We start from the raw sequence: 20,374 nt of genomic DNA, 5'->3' as shown, positions 1-20,374 counted from the left end.
ACAGATAACAAGGTAAATGTCAGGACAGGCAGTTGAACGCCAGGGGCTGAGAATGCTTCCAAGTGCTTCTCGGGGGGGTTGTCCCTGCTGGGACCCACGTAGGGGCATCTTCCATGGGCTTCAAAGGCACTGGCCTTGGCCACAGCCCTGCCCTCTCTGATATGTCCACTTGGGTCAAGGGCCCTGCCATGGGGCTCGTGTGGCCACACTGGGGGCGCTGTGCCCATCCCATTGCATGTCCCAAGACTGGCGATTTAGCAGAGAGAGAACTCTTACATCCTTAGTGTGGCAAAACCTCAGTCTGATGTGGGTTTCTTAGAACAAGGACCAAAGTGCTGGGTCAGGAAGGGAGGGGGTCAAGAGGAGAAATTTGATCAGATCTGGATCTGAGCCCACCAACTCCGAACAGGCTTCTACGTCCTGGTGCAAACAACCCCGCAGCAGGAAACCCCACCAAACAGTTGCATTCCCTGCTGTTCTGCATAAAAACCAGGCCCGGGAGGCATCTGCGCTCCAGTTTCGCTGGGGAATTGTAATGCACATCAAATGCTTTGTGGAAGTCTTTCCCTCTTTGAATACAATGTTCAAAATTAGTGAAGACAGGAACAAAGAACCAAGGATACATTTTGAAAAGCCTCCTCCCTCCTTCTTTTCACCAGAATGCCTCTCCACACCCCAATCTTCACAGAGTCCCACCTCCGGCAGTGACATCCCTCAGCAAGGGCTGGGGGTTCCAGGCAAGACAGCACATGAGCAGTTAGCACCCCTACTCAGCCTGAAAGCCGCCCCGGCCTGGCTGGACTCCTGACGCCGGTAAACCCAGGCAGCTCAAAGGAGGCCCTGGTGGTTTTCTTTTTAAATTTTAAAAATTGTGGTAAATTGCAATATAACATAAAATTTACCATATTACCCATGTAAGAGTACAGTTCAGTGGCATTAAATACATTCATATGGTTGTGCAACCATTACCACCATCCATCCAGCCCCAGGATTTTTTCAATGAAGGCTTGTACCCATCAAACCCTATCTCCCCACCCACTCTCCCCCATCCCATGGTGGGGCCCCTGGGATTTAAGGCTGCGATAAGGCGGGAAAGACCACGGAGTCCTAGGACTTTCTGGATTTCAAGGTAGTTAACCCACTGATCCAGGCAACTCAGGCTCCACCTGACTGGCCTCTGGAGGTCGTGAACTCACCCACGCAGGTCTGGCAGGTGGGATGACATGCTCCACACCTGATTTGCTCAGAATCAAAGTAGGTGCCTGGTTCACAGTCTGGAATGCAGCTGCCCCGTGCAAGGCTGTTGAAAAGAAAAGAAAAAAAAAGGCAGTTTTTTCTGTCCCTTCCAAAATTCGAATTCAATTATGATTTGCCCTCAAACGTCTTTCATGAGAGGAAATAGAAGTTGCTAAAAGCACAGCTCTGGGTGTCACTTAAGGTTCTGAGCTCATGAAAATGGAAAGCGGGGCTGGGCTAGGTGGAGGCTGGGTGGGAGGGGCTCCCCGGGCTGGAAGCTGAGTCTCCGCCTTCTGGTGGCTGGTGGGTCGGAGCCTTCCCTGATGCCCCGCCCTGCGAACTCGGTCCCCGTGCAGGAGGCCGTGTCCTCCACTGCCTCCGGGACCGTGATAGCCTCTCTTCACTGACACTCATCACAGTAGAACCCAAGCCCCAGGAGGAGAATGTGAGAGCGTGTGGGTCACCCTGGGGGCAGTGGGCTCAGTCTTACTGGATCAGAGCCCCGGGCGTGGCTGTGGCATTTACGACATGTGAGTAGGGCGGCAAGACTGATCCTGGAACCCTGATGGGCTCCTGCCTCTCCTTTGCCTGAAGCCGCCTGTGCTTCACGATGAACTTGAAATGAAATCCACTCCTGGGACCTCGAAGGCCCTGCTTGTTGTGGCTCCTGCCTTCCTCCGTCTCCTAGTCCAGCCAGGCAGCTGGTGCATGGGTTCTGGGGTAGCCCCAGAGCTGGACCAACCTCTGCCCCTCCTACAATCCCAACCCGGGGCAAGATGGCTAAGCTGCCCCCACCTCCACTCCTCGGCCATTACTGGGACAATCACAGCCCCTGCGTCATAAGGTCACTTTGAGGACTGAACGAGCAAATACAAGGAAAACCCTGGAAGGGAGTTCAGCACCCAGCACTGGGATTTTTTTCAGTTCCCAGGGTGGCTCTGTGTTTGATGCGCACGTTGTACATGGATCTGTCACCAGACGCACCGAACACTGGCCCTGGGGTCTGTGAGATGAGAGGCGCCTGCATTTCTCCGCGTCCAGGGCCGAGCTCCCGCATTTCGTGCAGAGTCTTCGGGGGGCTGAGCGCATCGCCACGTCCACGGCCCAGGGTACATCCTTGCCATGGCACCCAGGCTGCAGCTGGCAGTCAAATCCAGTCTTTAGTAACTGATGTCCCAGCTCCAAAGAGATGGATGGGTGGGAGATGGCAGCCTGGCGGCTGTTACCGCTTTAACGTGACAGTGGTGATTTGAAGCCACAGCTTAAGAGGATATGGGGCAATAAAAGGAAACCTTCTGTGGATTTGGGCCGATGATGTTTTCTGAGTCCATGTGCCTCTCCGACTGTTGTCACAGCTGGAGATGCTGCTTCCATAGTGGGGCTGCTGCCCAAGGCATTTTCTCCCCGACACCAGTCCTGGTTCCTGGACTGAGAACCTGACCCCCTCTCTCCCACTGGACCCACAGGAGCAGAAGTGAGCCCCCGGGACCTCCCAGCACACCCCCACTGGGAAACAGTTCCTAGGAGCTGGAGCCACAGAGCCAGCTGGGTAGGGGAGCCTTGGCTGTCACACCCTCTCCCATCAGGCCCCAGCTGAACATCTTCCCGTCTGGGGAAACTTCCCCCTGGACCACTTCATCCTTTCACTTCTAATCCTACCTTGTCCGGCTCCCAGGTTTGAACGAGAACAGGTGTGATCTGTGATGCTGGGGTCCTGTTCCCTTCCCTCCCCAGACTCACAGGCACTCAGGTGGGGAGTGGGCCCTCTTCCCTCCGACACCCTGATCTGGAAAAGGGGGCAGCAATGTGGTGGAAGTTTCCAGGGAAATTGTTTCTCTTTCCTGTGAGTCAAATGTGAGTAATAAAAAATAATGTCTACATCATAGGTTGCTATGGAGATTAAATGAGGAGGCAGTATTGGTGAGAGCACCGGGAATAAAGGGCTTGTTAAGTTTCCCTCCTTCCTCCTTACCCCAAAAGAATCCAACCCTGTGGGCAAACTCGGGTCACAGCAGCAGCTGGGTGGAAAGGAGGTGGGTGGCAGGACGGCAGCGTCCCTGGCCCCGGGTGGGGGGCCTGTTGGAAATGCAGAGTCAGAACCTGCATGTTCACGAGCACCCCAGTGATTCCTTCCCGGGCACTTGGTGTCCCAGAAGGTGTGGATCCAGGTTCGAGACTGAGCTGTGCCAACGTTCACAGCACAATTTCCAATGTTTTCTTAGCTTCTAGATAGTAATTTCCAGAACAAGTAACATAGATTGGGTTGCATTCTATGGGCTAAACATGCATTTCAAAATATTCTAGTACAAATCATTAGCTCAAGAAGATGTTTTTAAAGGAGACGTGTGCAGAGGTCAGGGGACTCAGGCAAACCAGGAATCTGCAGAGCATCCCCAGGGAGCCAGCTCCCCCACCCAGAAGGGGATGGAAGAACCCGGGGTGGCCGGGGGGGGGGGTGGAGGAGTAAAGGAGAGGAGGGAGGATGGGCTTCCCAGGGCGCCCCCTACTGCCTCAACCAGGAGGGGACACTGGGGTAGGTGGAGTTACTGGTGCCCCGTTAGAACTCCCCCTCCTTCTAGCAGCCAGCCTGACTGTCTCTGATACCATCACCTCCTGCTTTTAGCAATTCTCCAAATGCTGCATAAAATGTAGAGATTTTACCCATTCCCAAACTTACTATCTTAACATCAATCTCTCAGCGGAAAGCTGATTTTGACAAGACTCAGAATCTTTACCCAGAAAAGCTTTGGGCCTCTGAAATTTGATCTTTTAGGAAAAAAAACAATGTTGTAAATACTTGGTAAATCAATGACAGAAACTAAAACCAGCCTAACCGCTGGCCGTACTTCAGGTTTGAAAGGAGGGTTTTACCTGAATCCTTCTTTACAGACAGTACATCTCTCTGGTTCATCAACGCACTTTTTACAGCTTGGGTGGCATTTAAGGCAATTTTTCTGACCTGGAGGAACATAAGGTGGGAAGAAAAATGGACATGGATCAAATCCGGGCAAACAAGACCTTGATTTTCCCAAGCGAGGTTGACAGAGCAGCCGGCCCGTCTCCAGGATGGGTGATGTCGTAACAGAACTGCCCGAGCCCATATGGGGACCGCATGCACAGGTGTCAGGTCACAGAGTCTCCCCTCTTTCCTGGAGTAAATTTAAGCCCTCCAACAACCCTGAGGCTTGGAAGCAGGCCCTCTCCAGAGGAGACGCACTCTGGTCCTGCTTATTCCACAGGGACGGAAGCCAGCTCCTGGCCGGCGGAGCAGAGTAACTTGGTGCCCGTCTGCCTAATTGTGACGAGGGGCCTGAGGATGCCTCTGAGCTCCCCACCACCAATGCCTTCAGAAGGGTCTTTCCTGAAGATGCCCATGGAACGTCTGGGGGAATTCTGGGTCTCAACTCCCACCTGCATTGGCACAAGTTATCCAGGTCACCCATCCCGGCACCTCATCACCACCACCCTGCACTCTGGGCCTGGAAGCAGAGACACTACACCTTGGTGCCTCCTTCCCGGGGCCCCGCAGGTGGCATCACACACACGTGCAGCAGGTGTTCAGCCAGGATGTGGGGAGGGGGTGACGGAGGGGGCGGATTCTTGCCAGGGAAAAGGGTGAGGATGAAACAGCCTCCGCCGGGAACACGGGTCTGGTTGCAAAGCCTGTGAAATGCGTCTGTGGGAAGGCCTCCCCCTGCACAGCTGTCAACAACCTGGAAGCTTCTTTTAACTTGTCTGAGACCTGTCCTCCATCAGTCTAACCCAAACCCTCCCTTTTGCCTCTTCCAGGGTGAGGTGAGTGGTGAAACACTGGCCTGGGGTCCTGGCCCCCAGAGCCTATCCACCCACCTTCCTGGGACCAGAGGAACAGCAGGACACTGGGCTTTGTGGCTCTGAGTTCAAGTCCTGCCTGTGTCATTACTAGGTGTGGCCTTCTGCCCTCTCTCAGCTTCGTTTCCCCATCCGTAAGGCGGGGAAGGCATCCCCCACCCCTCAGGAATGTGGTCACTGTGTAACGGGCACCACCAGGACCGACCCATCCCTTCTGAGCCCAGTCTACCCAACACAGGCTCCTTTTCCTTCATAGAGAGCTGCAAACCTCCTGTCCTTAAACCCCAGTGTCAGCTCAGGGCTCTTCCTGGGAGGGGCTTCCACCCAGGTTCATCCACCAAGTCCACCAGCCGGTGTTGGACCCCAAGCCCCGCCCAGGAGGAGCTGCAGAGCATCTTTGGAGGCCTTTCTGTTTAGACATCTGAAATCAGAGTGAGCCTGGGGGCTGCTGGCTCAAGCCACCTCCTTGTCCATCCTCAATATTGAATAGTAACTTACAGATGCGTGATGGTCCACGGACCACAGTGGCAACTTTCCAGCATCACTTTGAACTGCTGTGAAAGGTGTGTGTGTGAACTGCTATCAACTAACAGGGTCCGAGGGCTTTGATTTCACCATCCCTCCCCCTTTCCTTCCTTCCTCCCAGAAGGATGCTTTCTCAGAAGGAGACAGGGAGCAGAGGGCTGGGAAAGAGGACCCCGGCCCACAGAGGGGTAGGGGGCTGACTCCTCATTCGTACGCCCAGGAACATGCACTTACTTTCATCAGCATAGAATCCGGCAGGACAGAGGGTCACACAGGTGTTGGTCTCCTGATGGTGATAGAACCCCCGGCGGCAGGACAGGCACTGCGTCGGGCTCCGGCCCGAGCACGTCTCACATCCCCTGTGGCAGCGGCGACAGCGTCTGGCTGCTGTGTCCCCAAAGTAGCCCAACGGACACACACTCACGCACTTCCTGTGGGAGCAGGGTTGGGAGGGAGAGGACCTTAGGGTGGCCGGGTCAGGCTAAGGCAGGGCAGTCTCAGGCTGGGAGGGAAAGCTTGGCTGCCTCCCAGTCAGCAAAACTCCAAAGAGACAAAGGCCCCGGGGAAGGTCAGACCATCAGTGCCCCGGGTCTTGGTGCAGGTAGCTGAGGGGTTCCTGATACATAGGAGGGCTGAGGACTTGGATGAGAACCTGAGACGGGAGGATAGAGCTCAGTGGTAGTGCGTGCACTTAGCAAGCACGAGGTCCTGGGTTCAATCCCAGCACCTCCATTAACAAATAAATGAATAAACTTAATTACATTCCACCACCACCAAAAAAAAAAAAAAAAAAAAAAAAGAACCTGGGAATTCCTTCCTTTAGGAGTTTTCTCAGGGGACGGGAGGGGGCAGGGGAGGGGCACACAGGCTGGGCTTGGCTTCCATTAGTAACACGATGATGCTGTCTGACTTTTGGAAGTTTTAGCTCCAGCAAAACCACACTGGCTGCCCATGGGGAGTGGGCGGGTCTCCAAGGCTGGGAGTCCAGCCAGCAGCACGAGGGCCTCTGCACAGCATGGGGTGAGTGAGGCCATGTCTCTGCCTCCAAGACCCCGGGGCAGTTGGAGTCACAGCCGCACCCCGGCCTGGGCACGCAGGGACGGGGCCTCCTGGTTCAAAGCCAGCTGCGCTGACCTTCAGAACAGCATTGGCCCTTAAAATGACATTTTTCTGTCATTCCCTAGTGGTTGGCATGCTCAATATGACCTTTTTTTCCTTAAGTTTTTATTTATTTATTTATTTATTTATTTATTTATTTATTTATTTATTTATTTATTTATTTATTTATTTATTTATTTTTTAATTTTTTTTTATTTAAAGGAGGGACTGGGGATTGAAACCAGGACCTCATGCATGCTAAGCATGCGCTCCACCACTGAGCGATTTCCCTCTCCCTCAACGTGACCCATTTTTGTTTAACAAAATGGAGAAAAAAGTTTAGCAGTATGGACACCATGGTGCCACAGCCTCTGATTTCTCTGACGTGGTCATGAATTATGTGTGTGCTGAGAATGAGAGGTTACTAACACCTACAGTTTCGAAGCCGTGAACCCCAACGTGATCTCCTTTCTAGGAGGGTGAATTAATTTCTCAGGAGGGCAGCAGGCCAGGGTTGGGGGTGGGGAGTGGGCGAAGAATGCAGCTCAGGACAGGCACCTCCATTGCATGCCGAGGGTCTCCAGGACATGCAGGGGCTGCCCAGCCCCCTTACCTGCTGGTCTTGATGCTCCCCAGGCTGAAGTGGACACAGTTCAAACACTGGTCAGCATTGGGGCCATCACAGCCTTTGTTCCCACACTCTGGGTGGCACACACCTTAAAGAAACAAGCATTTCCTTTCACCCATAGAGATGCCTTCTCAATCACATCCAGTCCCCTAGGACCCTGTGTCCGGGTCTCAAACCCTGGTAGGGCCCTGCTGGGGCCAATGGCCAGGCCTCAGGGCCAGAGCACCCACCCCCTCGGGCATCCAGCCCTTACTCAGGGATCTGGGGTCAGAGAGTCTGATGACTCCAGTCAGGGATGGCCCAGGAACAAGAGCAGCCAGCAGCGGGTGGGGACCCCAATCCCGGAAGAGACGGGCACTGTGAGATTCTAGAGAAGAGGCTGGGACGGGGGCTGGAGGGTCAGGGGGCAGCCTTAGTCAGTGTCTCCCCACCCCCACCGGCATCAGAGTCATGATGCTAGACCAGCGGCCAATTCTGATTTCTCTGAAGGATGCAGCAATGCACTATTGGGCACCACAGGCTGCAGGGCATTAGGGAAGCAGCAGCCAAGCAGTGATGACAGTTAAGCAGGAGAGGCTGGGAGAGAAACCTGCTACACTCCCTGCACGCGGCGGTGGAGCTAGGTGGGTTCCCATGTGCTCAAGACCGCCCCCCGCACCGCCGGTGTGGCTGTCCCAGGAGGGTCTAGGGGGATGTGGGCTACCTCTGTCTTCCCTCAATCCTCAAATTCCACCTCTAGGAGCCTGTGTGCTGTTGGCAAAGTGACGGAGAAAAGTCCAGAGAGCTTGGGGACCTTAGCAAGCCCTCCACCCCCATCTAGGTGCCCCCTCTCTATGTGCCACCGGGAGGAGCCCAGTTTGACTGGCTATCAGCCCTAGGCCAGGGTAGTCCTGTCCATAGGTGTCCCTCTCTCCCAGCCTGAAGAATGTGACTGTGGCCGTGGCGGGCCAGAGCCGGCGGGGTGGTGGGACCCCCACCTGCCCCGTCCTCCCTCCCCGCTCTTCCATAGGGAAACGGCTCCAGAAAACCTCCGCAGGTTGGGCAGGGTCCCTGTGGTGGCATTAGAAATGCTTTCAAGTCTTTGGAAGAAAAAAACACCTTTTCTACAAGGTTTGAGTTATTGGAGGGGGTGGGGAGTGAGTTCAGAAGCAAAGAGGAGGTGATTTGCTGGCCACCAGCATTTCATGGGGACGCAAGGGAAAAACAAAAGTCCCCATTTTCTCTGCCCACAATGGGTCTTTGCTGAGCCACACAAAGCCCTCTTCATTCGTCTTTAAAGTGCCTCCAGACCCTCCCAGTGTTAGACCCGCTGTATTTTGCTTCCCTCCCCGAAGGTTTAGTGTTGTTGGTATTTCCAAAGTTTTCATTGTGGGTCTGGCCATGAACCCCTTTCAAAGCCGTGTCCGTCCCTGGGGATACACTAGACCGCTTCTCCCAGTCTGGAGTGGGGAGGGCGCTCGCTGGAGGTCACCCTCCAGCACCAGGCCCACCACGCCCAACCCCCACCCCTCCCTAGCCCCAGACCGGTGTGCGGTTTTGCTGTCAATTCTCCTTCGCTTGGGTCTTGCCCACCTTGTCCCCCACCGTTGGTGGAGATGTCCTTGGAAACCCTTGCTTCACGGGGCCACATGCACTGAAGACCAGGAGCTTGGCTCCCAGGTCCAGCCTTCCTGCCTGGCTGGCCCAACGTCCCCGCTGTCCCCTGCAGCCACCTCTCCCCAAGGCAGGGCTATCTCACTTGAGAAGGTGAAGAGTCTCCTCAGTGAGTTAAGGACGGGGGAGACAGACCACGTTCCTCACTCCTCCCTGGCAGGCAAGAGAAAGCACCTCGAGGGCAGGAGTTGGTGTAGTGTATTCACTGCCAAAGCCTCAGCACCTGGAGGGTGTTTGGCACAGGAAGGTGCTCCATAAATGTATCTGTGAGTGGCCAAGGGTGAGTGAACGGATGGAAGGGTGGAAACTGGGGAGGGGTGGGTGCCCTCCTGTCCACAAGTGTTCTCCAGTGTCCCAGGACAGGGAAGGCCTCGAGGAAGACCCAGAGCAGTGCTTCTGGCCACTGGTTCATGGTGAGTGGACTTTGACCGAGCCCCGTCCTTCCCGGGCCTCTCTGCGCTGGAGAGGTAAATCACGAACCCGGTGTGGAGCCCCGTGCAAGGCCAGGGTCCACCCAACAACCAGGCGGCAGAAGGCAGACAGGGCATCCTGGTAACTGCCCTGGTCCAGCCGCCCCACACCCCCACCCCTCCCTGCCGGAGAGCTCGGTGAGACGCCACCCACTTGGAATGCTTCGGTAAGTATCTGTACGCATCCTCCTCAGTACAGCTGTCTACTAGAATTATCTCGAAAAGCCCAGCAGCAAGACTATTCTCTTCCAGGAAACATTCTTGAATGAAATCCACCCAGTTGGCAGTCTGATCCCAAACTTTCCATCATTCCCAAGGCTGCCTGTGGGTGTCAGCACGGCTATGACTCACTCTCCAGGCGAGTGGACGTTATTTGTGTTGCAGTTTGTACTTCTGTCTACTTTTCCTCTTGGCACAATTGGCCTGAACGTTCCTCAAAGACCCACTGCCTTCTGGCCTCACTTCCCGGGGCTCCAGCTCCCAGGGAAGCGCGATTCTTGTGCTGAACCGGCTGCCTAACAGCTGACTCCCCTCTGCAGGGTGTCAGACCAACAAGGGCTTATTGACAACTCTCCCGTCAAGGGTGGAGCAAATCCAGGATGAAAAACATACATAAACAAAGGTTAGGAAGCAACTGGCGGGGTGTTGGGGGGGTCTCCCAATGGGTTTTATTCTGTGCTCAGACCAATGCCTGAAGGAGCAGCAAGGCTCAGTAAGTATCAGTCTGACTGCACAGAGACCCCTCCTTGCAGGTCTGCTCTCTTTCTTGGGGACCATGGCATGTTCTTTGAAGCTTCAGCCCGTCTGTTGAGTGGGTGCTGACATGCCGTGAGCCTGTGACTGACACAGCCCTGCACTGCACACACCGTGCGTCCTGGGGAATCAGCCCCTGCACCGTCGCGCTGTCCTGGGCCAAGTGTCCACGCCTAGGCTGCCCGGGCTCTGGATCCTCTCACAGTCCTGCGTGACTGCCCACCCTGTCCTCAGCCTGTGTGTCCTCCTTTCCTGAAGTCCCGGCTGCCTCCGTTCTCCTTCCCTCATGGATGCTCTCTCACCCTGCTTCCACCATCAGGCAACTCCTCTGCTCCCCAACATCAGATCACCCAGGGCAGTCCTCCAAGTGCAGCTTCCCAGTCCTGGGATCCATCCCTGGGGATGCCCCAGACCTGCCCTGCAACCAGCCATCCCAGGTGAATCCCTGGGGGTCTCAGTCTCAGCCACCCCATGCTGGCCATTGGCCCCCATGTTTCTTCAGCCCCAGCAAACTGGCTGTCACTGCAAAGCCCCATCTTTGGTACCTCAGCCACTGGCACCTCACCTGGCCTGCCCTTCCTCCAGGACCCCCAAGTCCTCCTGATCTCTTAGATTCCCCCTGAGGCTGGGTTTCCACACCCTCGTTACCTTCAGGAACCCTGGACTCCACCAGTGCCTGGGCCTCCCACCTTCCTCTGCCTGGGCAATAGCTCTGCCCCCTTCCCAGGGAGCCACATGAGACAAGAGCACCCCACCTCCCGTCCACCTCACGGCTGCCCTCTTCACAGGGCAGCTCTCCTAATGCCCTCCCTGCCACAAGCCCTGCCCACCTGCTCCCCTCCTCCCCTTTACTCCTTGTCCCAAGGAGAGCTCTCTGCCCCCATGGCAGGGCAGCTGGGCACCCCTGCTGCTGGACCCTGGGGCTGCCCCCCCACCGTGCACCGTCTGCCCGTGACCAGCCCTCCAAGTTCTCCAGAAGCCTCCTGGCCACACAGTCAGTCCACAAGCTCCTGCCCTGGCCCCCTCGGCTGTGTGCTGAAGCCCTACAGAAAGTTAATCACCATCGCCCCGTGTCAAAATCCCCTCTGCCCATCACCTCTGGGCTCTACACGTGGGTGCTCCACTCCTGACGGGTCCAACGTGACTTCCCCCCGACACCCCCCTGCATGCCCTCCACGCATGGCGGCCTTCTGCTCTCGCCCGCCTCTGGCTTTTCCTGCTGTTACTGGTGCTCCCATCCCACTGGCCCCCAAGACCTTCCTCCAACACCAGGAACACATCCTAATCCCAGAGAGACAGCCCCTAACCATCCAGGCTGTGCTCAGGAAGGACTGAACGGCCTGAGCTGCAGAACAGTCTTACGGTGAAATTCCAAGAGAGGGTGAGGTTAGTCAGTAGCAGATTTTAAGGGGGAAAAAAATCAGTCTTTTATTAATAATTACTGAATCTTGCCGCAGTTTATGAATCACCGGGGGGGCCACAGAGCAGATTAGTCCATACATAATTCAATGCTCCATTTTAAAGGGCTGGTAGGAGAAATTTGAAATTGAATTGGCCATAATTTATGCCTGAGATGTATTGGTGGAATTCCCCATTTTGTTCCTTTTTTTGGTTCCAGAAGCTATTCGATAACTCAAAGCATCAATATTCTTAGATACCATCCGTCACGAATCACACAGCCGTAATATTTAGCTAAGGAAAATATGCCCAACCAGAAAGGCTCCGTTTCTCACAAATCACCAGGACGGTTCGGTGGGGAAAGGAACCGCTTTCTACCGAGCGTGCTAATCAAGACTGCCCCAGCCCAGCGGCCAGGAACGTGCCTTCTCGCACCGCCCTGGCTCTCCGATTTGCGATGAGGCAGCTTGACCTCCGGCGAGATTCCTCAGCTGTTTTGTGTCACATCAGTATCCACTGATGTCCATCTCGAGTCCCTTTCCTGGGTTTTCAGCTAAGACCTCCACCGCCTGGCCAAGACCTCCACGGCCAGCTCCTTTCCCAGCTCTGCTCATTAACCCAACCGTCCTGGGCTCCTGTCAGGACCCTGGTCCATCCCACGACCTGGCCACAAGGACTGAAAGTGGGTGGACTTGAGAGAGAGTCAGGAGGCTGAGACATGAGACTCAGGGGGTCCCTGAGAAGCAGGGGGTCTCATCCACCAGGGGGCACATCCCCAGTTCTGGTTGGGCATATGGAACCTCGATTTCCCGGCCTGGGCAGGCGGAAGAGTACTTACTGGTCTGAAGCATACTTACTGGTCTGTAAAATATTAGGAGACCCGTGGGTGGGAGGAGCTGTGTGGGTGCAAATCACCATCATTATTACGACTTCCAGGCAGGGAGGGAGACCTCCAGTCCTCACCCCCGCCTCCTGCCAGGCACAGCCCCGCATCTGGAGAGCTGCACTGGGAAACCAGAACTCGCCAGGCGAGCCGTCTCCTCTGGCGTCAGGTTCATACCTGTGTAGTCCTCGTCGTCCTCCAGGATGTCGGGCTGGGAGGGTGACAGGGCGGCCTTGGGTGGCTCCAGCTCGGGGGCCGAGAGCTCCAGCATCCGCGAGCGCGACTGATGGGAGCTGAAGGTGTTGTAGGGGTGCTCGGCCGTGCCGTACAAGACGAGGCTCCACTCCTTCAGTTTCCCTGGAAGGCGCCACACCAGAGTCGCCTGAGAATCAAGATGACCCTCCCTTGGGAAGCACTCGATGGCCCCCGGCCCCTCAGCCTGGCAGGGGTCTCTGTCACCCACATAAGTGCCAGGCACTGCCTGCTCAGGTCCCCCAGCCCTGCTCCCACAGCGGGGCTGGGGGACCCCACTGTCACTTCCTAGTCACCTGGGGACGCACCTTCTGCCCAGGCCACAATCTGGGCCCCCGGGTTTCACTGCAGCCTCCCCCAGTTGGCCTTCACCCTCACGCTCAGCCTCCTCTTCCTCTTGGAACCTCCAGTGGGTGGACCTGGCCTGGCCCAGAGCCTTGTCTGATGAGCTCCAAATGTGACAAGCAGGTTAAACCTGCTATTCTGAGCCTCCAGACTGGGTCCCAGGAAGACTGGCCTTGGGCTCTTTCCTTCTGAGTTAGCCCAGGCAGGCGGGCAAGTTTGGGGGAGGAGGGCAGACAAACTCAAATGTCTGCCGAGGCCACGGGTAGGGATGGCAGCCTCGAAAACAGGAGGATGAATGGCACGGACGGTGGACCAAGGGTGAGGGAATGAGGGACAGGTGTGGGGGGACAGCACCCAGACAAGCATGAAGGGGTGGTAAGCAGGGACCCCCGACTCCAACCACCTCCACGTGGGAACAGTGGCCCAGGCTGCTGGGTCTCCTGGTGTAAAGAGAAGTGGGGACCTGGCCTTCAGTGTCCAGGTGGGGCCAGGGTGTAATGAGACACACACAAGAGGGCTTCTCAGAGCCACGGTCCGGGCTGCCCTCTCCTACCGTGCTGTGGCCAGCATCCGGCACTGTGACCGTGCCGGGGAGGTCACTGTCGTCACGCTCGGGCAGGTGAGGGGCCTGGTCCAGTGTCACCTGCCTGGGGATGCGCCGCCCCAGCCCCTCAGCGTTTACTGAGAAGAGGCAGGCAGCTGTGAGCCACCGGGAGAACCCTCGGCCCGGAGCATGGGACTTATCTCCACAGCTTCACATCCTCTGCACTTTCTGTTATCAGGCTGCTGTAGGCAGCGGGAATGGTGGCTCTGATTCCTTGCTATTTGTTTGGATTTTAATGTCACTTCTGCTCACACCGCTGCACTCTGCTAAATGGAACACCGTCTGTCTTTAGCTCTCTGTCTATAGACCATTTTTTTGCAATGTGAGCAGCTCTACCATATAACTTTGTCTTTCGTTCCAATTCCAGGAGTATCTCAGGCTCCCTAAATCCTAGTACAGAAACAGGGGGAGGTTCTGCTTGTCCCTATACCCCACAAGCCCGGGGTTTTGAGCCACCCCATCCCAGGTGGGTGCGTGGAGGACAAGGCAGGACAGGCTGGCAGCTTATCTGGCCAACTCCGATGCTGCTCTAAACAGCATTTGACTACAATTCTCTTTTTTTTTTTTGTAGAGGGAGATAATTAGAGTTTTGGTTTTTTTTTTAATGGAGGTACTGGGGATTGAACCCGGCCCCCGTGCATGCTAAACATGCATGCTACCACTGAGCTGTACCCTCTCCCCCAACTAAGGTCCCAGGTCCTGAAAGCCTGCAGCCCCCAAAGCCCCCAGATCAGGTCCTGTATCGCCTGGGCCTCTCCTGGCTCGGCCAGGATTGAAGGATGTAGGTCCTTTGGCTCGAAAAAAACCTCCCAGAGCACGGTCTTCCAAAAGGCCTGGTTCCCTCAGCCCCCCCGTGGCTGTTCCCCTAACGCGGTCCAAGCCTGGGCTGCTCAGTTCATGACACAAGAAGGACTTCACACGGGTGCAGAAAACACAGTGCCTGGCTAGCACCCTCATCCGTCCTCAGCTCCTCAGGATCAAACTGAAGCTACACTTCAAAACCACAAAGGGATCTGGGCATTTTAACTGCTGAGTGATGAACTGTGATTACGGTGGGACATAATGATGACACACCAGGGAACAAGGGCTCTGCGCTGTGTAATTTGAGTTGGGATTTCGTTCAGCCCTCTACGAGGTCTCCAAAAACACCCACCGAAGGCCAAGTCACTAAAATTAGATGCTTATTTTCAGATACAGTTTTGGTAGGACAAACAAGAAGGGCTGCTCCCAGCCCAGTATCAACACGCACCCTGAGTGAAGGTAAGGAGAGAGAATTCCGAGAAACCAAGAGAGCAGATCTAAGAGTTCTCATCACAAGGGGAAAACCCGTTTTGTCTTTTTTTTCTTTTTGTGCGTGTGCCTATATGAGATCATGGACGTTAACGAAACTGGTTGCGGTGATCATTTCACAATATACGTAAGTCATCATGCTGCGGACCCTACTCTTACCAGTGCTGTGTGTCCATGATATCTCAAAAAAACTGAAAAGTAAAAAAAAAAAAAAAATCCAAGAAACCAGCAGTCGGAGCTGTCTGGCAGGACGGGGCTGGGAGGGGAGGCTGGGGTTCAGGAATGGAAGAAGGATTTCATTTATATTGTTTGAAATTTTTAGGTTTTTGTTTTTTTTTTAAATGGAGGTACTGGGGATTGAACCCAGGACCTCATGCATGATAAGCATGTGCTCTACCACTGAGCTTTACCCTCCCCTTTAAAAAATTGTTTTGAGGTTTTTTTTTCGTTTTTGTTTTTGTTTTTTACAATTTGACACTTAAAATTTTTTTAATTTATTTTTTGGGGAGAGGTAATTAGGTTTTTATTTATTTATTTTTAGAGGAGGTACTGGGGATTGAACTCGTGCATGTGAAGCACACACTCTACAGAGCTCTACCCTCCCTGTTTGATTTTTTAAATAAACCATAGCATAGATTACCCTTCATATAAGTGAATTTTTAAGATTAAGTTGAATTTAAAATCTATAAACAACGTGCTTATCCGTCAAGGAGAAAAACAGGGAAAAGCTGTGGTACTCAGGGTTTTGATTTACATTTCCAAATAAATAACAATTATGAATGGCTCAAAATCTGAGAGTACAAAAGACCCCATTCTCTGGCCACTGCCACCCTCCTCATGGGCATCCTGGTTGCCCATGTCTCGTGCATCCTTCCAGAGGTATTTATTCTTATCCGAGCAAACTGCACACGCACTCTGCCCCACCCTCTTTATCAACACACCTGGTAACACCTTCTGCCCCTTGCTCCTCCCACCAAGATGCATCTTGGTGATCTTTCCACCCCTGCATCAGAGAGGTGTGGCATCATTGACTTCACACTCCCCATCCTGACCAGCATTTAGGTTGTTTCCAAAGGTGTGCAATTACAAACAGGGCTCTAACCCTGTTCCCATTTGGAGGAACCTATTGAGGTTGGCAGAGCAAGGACCCTGGAGCTGCATGGTCTGGTTTGACTCCTGGCTCCGCCACCGATGAGCTGTGTGGCCTTGGGCATGTGACTTAACCTGTTTTTCAGTTTCCTAGTCTGTAAAGCAAGGATAATAATAACAGCAATGTCATCAACCTCATAGAGTTGCTTGGCAAATTAAATGGCTTTAATGCTGGTAGGACACTTAGAACAGTGCCTGTCATATAGGAGCTGCTACATAGGGCATTTTAAATCTAGTGAGCGGATCATTTCATATGTAAGCACATCTGTAGTCTATACTCCTTGTCAAAAAGAACGTGATTTGTTATTTTGATAGACATCGCCAAATTGTCCTCCACGGGGTGAGATCGCTTCACAGCCCTACAAAGCAACACATCAACACGCCCACCTCCCTACAGCCTTGGATGGATGATCTGTTACCTCAGAGGCATTCACCTTGCACTTCTCTTCCTGACATGAGATGCTGAGCATCTTTTCTGATGATTAAGAGCTTGACAGCTTTCTGATGTGATAAAATTGAAGCAATTTAGAAACTCAGAAATGTACCAGAAATATTTGCTGGGAGCAAGTGATGAGGCTTCTTCAAAGACGCAGAAAAGTGCACCTTGGCCATGTCTGCATTAAACACAAGTGAACAAGAAGGTGTTTTGCTCACACTTGGTTTAAACTTCTGGTCCTTTTCTTCATTGGCAAGAGATATTCAGGAGAGTCTAGGAGGGACCAGGCGCTGTGCTGGTGAGTTAGGGGCACAGAAAAGGGAGCAGGCAGGTAGAGGCGGCCCCAGAAGGAGCCCTCCCCTCTCCTAGAAGGTTCTAAGTGGAAAACCTGACCTGAGGGGAAGGTTTAGACAGCAGGGATTTTGGAGACATTTCCTTCCTTTTTCTTTTACTTAAAGGTGAACATGCTTTTTAAAACTTTTTATCTATTTTATTTTGGGGGGGGGTAATTAGGCTTTTAAAAAATTTTATTTATTCTAATGGCAGTACTGAGGATTGAACCAGATTGTGCATCTAGGCATGCACTCTACCACTAAGCTATACCCTCCCCTCCAACATGCTCATTTACTTGTACCAAAGGAGTCTGTTTTTCCTGCCTTCTGTCTTTTCTGCCTTCGTAAGACATGAAAATAAGTATTATTACACTGGATGATATAATTTGAAGTGCAATTCTCTGTTTAAGGTTTTGTTTTTTTTTTTTTATGGTTGGGGTTAATTAGGTTTATTTGTCTTATTTATTTATTTTAATGGAAGTACTGGGGATCGAACCCAAGACGTCATGCTTGCTAAGCACGCGCTCTACCACTGAGCTATATCCTCCCCAGAAATATAATTTTTTTGACAGCAAGTTATTTTACCACATGAATATAAGCATTTATGTAGCCAATCTCTCAGGACAGGGTTGTACTAGGACATGCATTCCAGTTTCCTTTTCCTTTTTGCTTTCATGCACGAACTTGCCAGGAATCTCCCTTGCTCTATCTGAACTGCTCTCTCCAGGTAGGTTCCCCAAAGAGAGTAAGACATTGTTAAGGCCCTTGATACATAATGTTAAGAAGTCAAATGACCTCTCCACGGGGTTTAGCATCTCATGTAGCTCGATTCAAAAACAGTCAGGTGATATTCAATTTCTTTTTTTTTTTTTGGGGGGGGGTTTAATTGAAGTATAGTCAGTTTACAATGTTGTGTCAATTTCTGTATAGCACAATGTTTTAGTTATACGTATATTTACATATATTCCTTTTCATACTCTTTTTCATTATAGGCTATTACAAAATATTGAATATAGTTCCCTGTGCTGTACAGTAGAAACTTGTTATATAGCTATTCAATTTCTGGTAATAACATATAATAGAAAAGAATCTGAAAACAAAATACATATGTATGTGCATGTATTACTGAATCACTTTGCTGTACACCTGAAACTAACACTGTAAATCAATTACACTTCCAGAAAAAAAATTTTAAAAAAACAAAAAAACAACCAGGTGAGACCACAGAGCACCTGGGACACGCCACTAAGTTCCCTTGGAAGAACTGCACCTGGTCTACAGTTCCTCGCCCCACCCCGATCCCGTCCAGTGGTGCAGAACCAGCTGGAGTGAGTCAGAGGGGTCAGATCTCAGTGACTTGGCATCACAGACGAAGGCAGAGACACACAGGCATGTGCAGCTCTGAGCTCTAGTCTTCAGTGTCATCCTTTCCTCATGGTAAGCCACCACCCAGAGTATCCAGCCCCAGCTGAGATCAGGTCCCCTGAGTCCCCCATGCCCGCGTCCCCCATGCCCACCATGCCCAGAGTCTGCCCTCGCTTTGGGGAGATGAGACATGTGAGTGTGGATGAACCAAGGAAGAAGAACACATTCATGGAGACACCAGACCAGAGACCAGTCCACACTCAACAGAACTGCCATCGGGAGGTGAGGGGACTTTAGGATGTGGGTCTGCTTTGGACAAAGCATTTAACGAGCGTGTGCTGTTTATTAGTCAAGAGAGTCGGCATGCCTGGTCCAGTTTACCCTTACCAAAACCCAACTAGCACCATTAATTCCTTAATTTCCAGGAAGAGGTCTTAAAAGACGCCCAAATCCAAATGCTTTGGCTTTCTCTCCATCAGATTCCCAAGACCAAAGAAGAAATGTCACAAGCACAGCCCAGGCAACTGTGATTGTGAGAGACAGAGGCTAATCCGCTGCTAATGCCCTCTGAGGCTGCCAATAAACGGTTTTATCCTCATTCATTATCTCTGTGCGGCATTTCTCCTCGAAGAATTGAATTCGTAATGAACAAACAGGATTACTCCTATTCGAAGACAGAACGAGACTTAAGGGCAGGCTCAGGTTGAATCTGCCAACAGGAAAGGACCGAGGTAATAAAGCTCTTCTCTCCCCAGCATTTGGAATTAAGTCTTAAAAATCCTTGAGAGGGAAATTCACAATCAGAGACAAACCAGATAGACACGGGGAAAGGTTTTGTTAGACTAAGGACTCGGAGTTACTACTTTTGAATTCCTGGGTTTTCTTTGGCCAGAAGAGAAGTTATCAACAATAAAGGATTTATTAGGGGAGGGTACAGCTCAGTGGTAGAGTGTGTGCTTAGCATGCACAAGGTCCTGGGTTCAATCCTCAGTACCTCCATTAAAAAAATAATAAATAAGTAAATAAATAAACAGAATTGCCTCCCCCTCCATAAAAAAATTAAAGGATTTATTAATTCTCTCCCCATCCCCACTTTAAAACATGCAGTGAGAAATTCTTTAGTCGAAACACAGAAAAGAAAGAGAGGCCTCAGAAAATCAAGAAATCTGTTACAGCCTAACACTCCAGTGGAGGTTTTTTTCCCTCCTGAGGTCTGGGGAACTTGAGTTCACAAAGTTTAACGCGGCGGTTTGAGTGGAAGGAATAAAAAGGCTCACCTCCCTCTGTGTATAAAAATATGCAAGGATACTTTTAGAGGGTGAATTTGATGGGATGTGAATTATATTTCAATACAGCCATTATATCAAATATTAGACACACACACACAGAAATATCAGCTTTGACTCAATACATTTAACACATGGTTATAAATGCACTTTAACTCCACATTACAAAAAGCAAAAGGGGGGAAGATAAGGAGAATTCAGGAAGTGGCCTGGCAAGGAAAAGGAAGGATGGATATGCCCTGTACACATAGAGGCACACGCACACCTCCAGAGCTAGATATACAACTGGGCAGATGGGAGAACCTTCCCCTTTATCTTGTGGCCATAAAATCCTTTAAAGATGGTATTTTCAGCGCCAGAAGAAAGATCTACAAATCCTGAGCTCCAATATTTCTTGGGGGTGAAGTGTAGAAACAAATACTCATTTGGTAAAGAACAATCACTTGTAGCATTAGACAACTGGAATTATCATCTTTTACCTTTTTTTTTCACGGTAAGAAATCAATCGTTGAAAGAGACAAACACCACTGCAAGGTTTAGAACAAAGACAGCAGTGCTCTCCACCGCACCCAGCCTCACCTGGACCCAGCCTCCTCCCACGCGGGGAGCGGGCGGCCACCTCGGTTACAGTGATGCTCATCTGCGGTGACCTAGTTTCTGAGTGTTAGATGCCATCCAGCACCTTCACATCCAGGACATCGGGGAATCCTTTCTCTTACTTCATCCCACCCCACTGCACGTCCTCCCCGTGTTCCCAATTCTCTCCTAACACCATTTCTCATGGGGTCAGTATTTCCCGTCTCCTCTCCCAATCCACTCCCGGGTCTCCCAGCCTCGCTA

General features: G+C 52.1%; 1 protein-coding gene and 1 non-coding gene across 3 annotated transcripts in view; both read right to left on the bottom strand.

Annotated features, from left to right (window-relative positions):
• The window catches only part of PCSK6 (proprotein convertase subtilisin/kexin type 6), a 167,736-nt gene that overhangs the window by 9,308 nt on the left and 138,054 nt on the right, over positions 1–20,374 (bottom strand). Inside the window, exons 14-19 of one of the 2 annotated variants that reach the window (XM_064480521.1) lie at positions 12,653–12,832; positions 12,450–12,488; positions 7,304–7,406; positions 5,827–6,023; positions 4,108–4,195; positions 1,197–1,300 (exon numbers count right to left, since the gene is read on the bottom strand). In XM_064480521.1, coding sequence (XP_064336591.1) covers positions 1,197–1,300; positions 4,108–4,195; positions 5,827–6,023; positions 7,304–7,406; positions 12,450–12,488; positions 12,653–12,832 — 711 coding nt within the window. The remainder of the gene's footprint in view (positions 1–1,196; positions 1,301–4,107; positions 4,196–5,826; positions 6,024–7,303; positions 7,407–12,449; positions 12,489–12,652; positions 12,833–20,374) is intronic. The other variant, XM_064480522.1, reaches the window with a different exon arrangement.
• Positions 15,309–15,381, bottom strand: TRNAD-AUC (transfer RNA aspartic acid (anticodon AUC)). The gene has a single exon. It is a non-coding gene; the product is annotated as a tRNA-Asp (tRNA).

Source organism: Camelus dromedarius, chromosome 29 (assembly GCF_036321535.1).
Source record: "Camelus dromedarius isolate mCamDro1 chromosome 29, mCamDro1.pat, whole genome shotgun sequence".
Lineage (NCBI taxonomy): Eukaryota > Metazoa > Chordata > Mammalia > Artiodactyla > Camelidae > Camelus > Camelus dromedarius.
The sequence above is the reverse complement of the archived record's forward strand: the minus strand, read 5'-3'. Positions and strand labels throughout refer to the sequence as shown.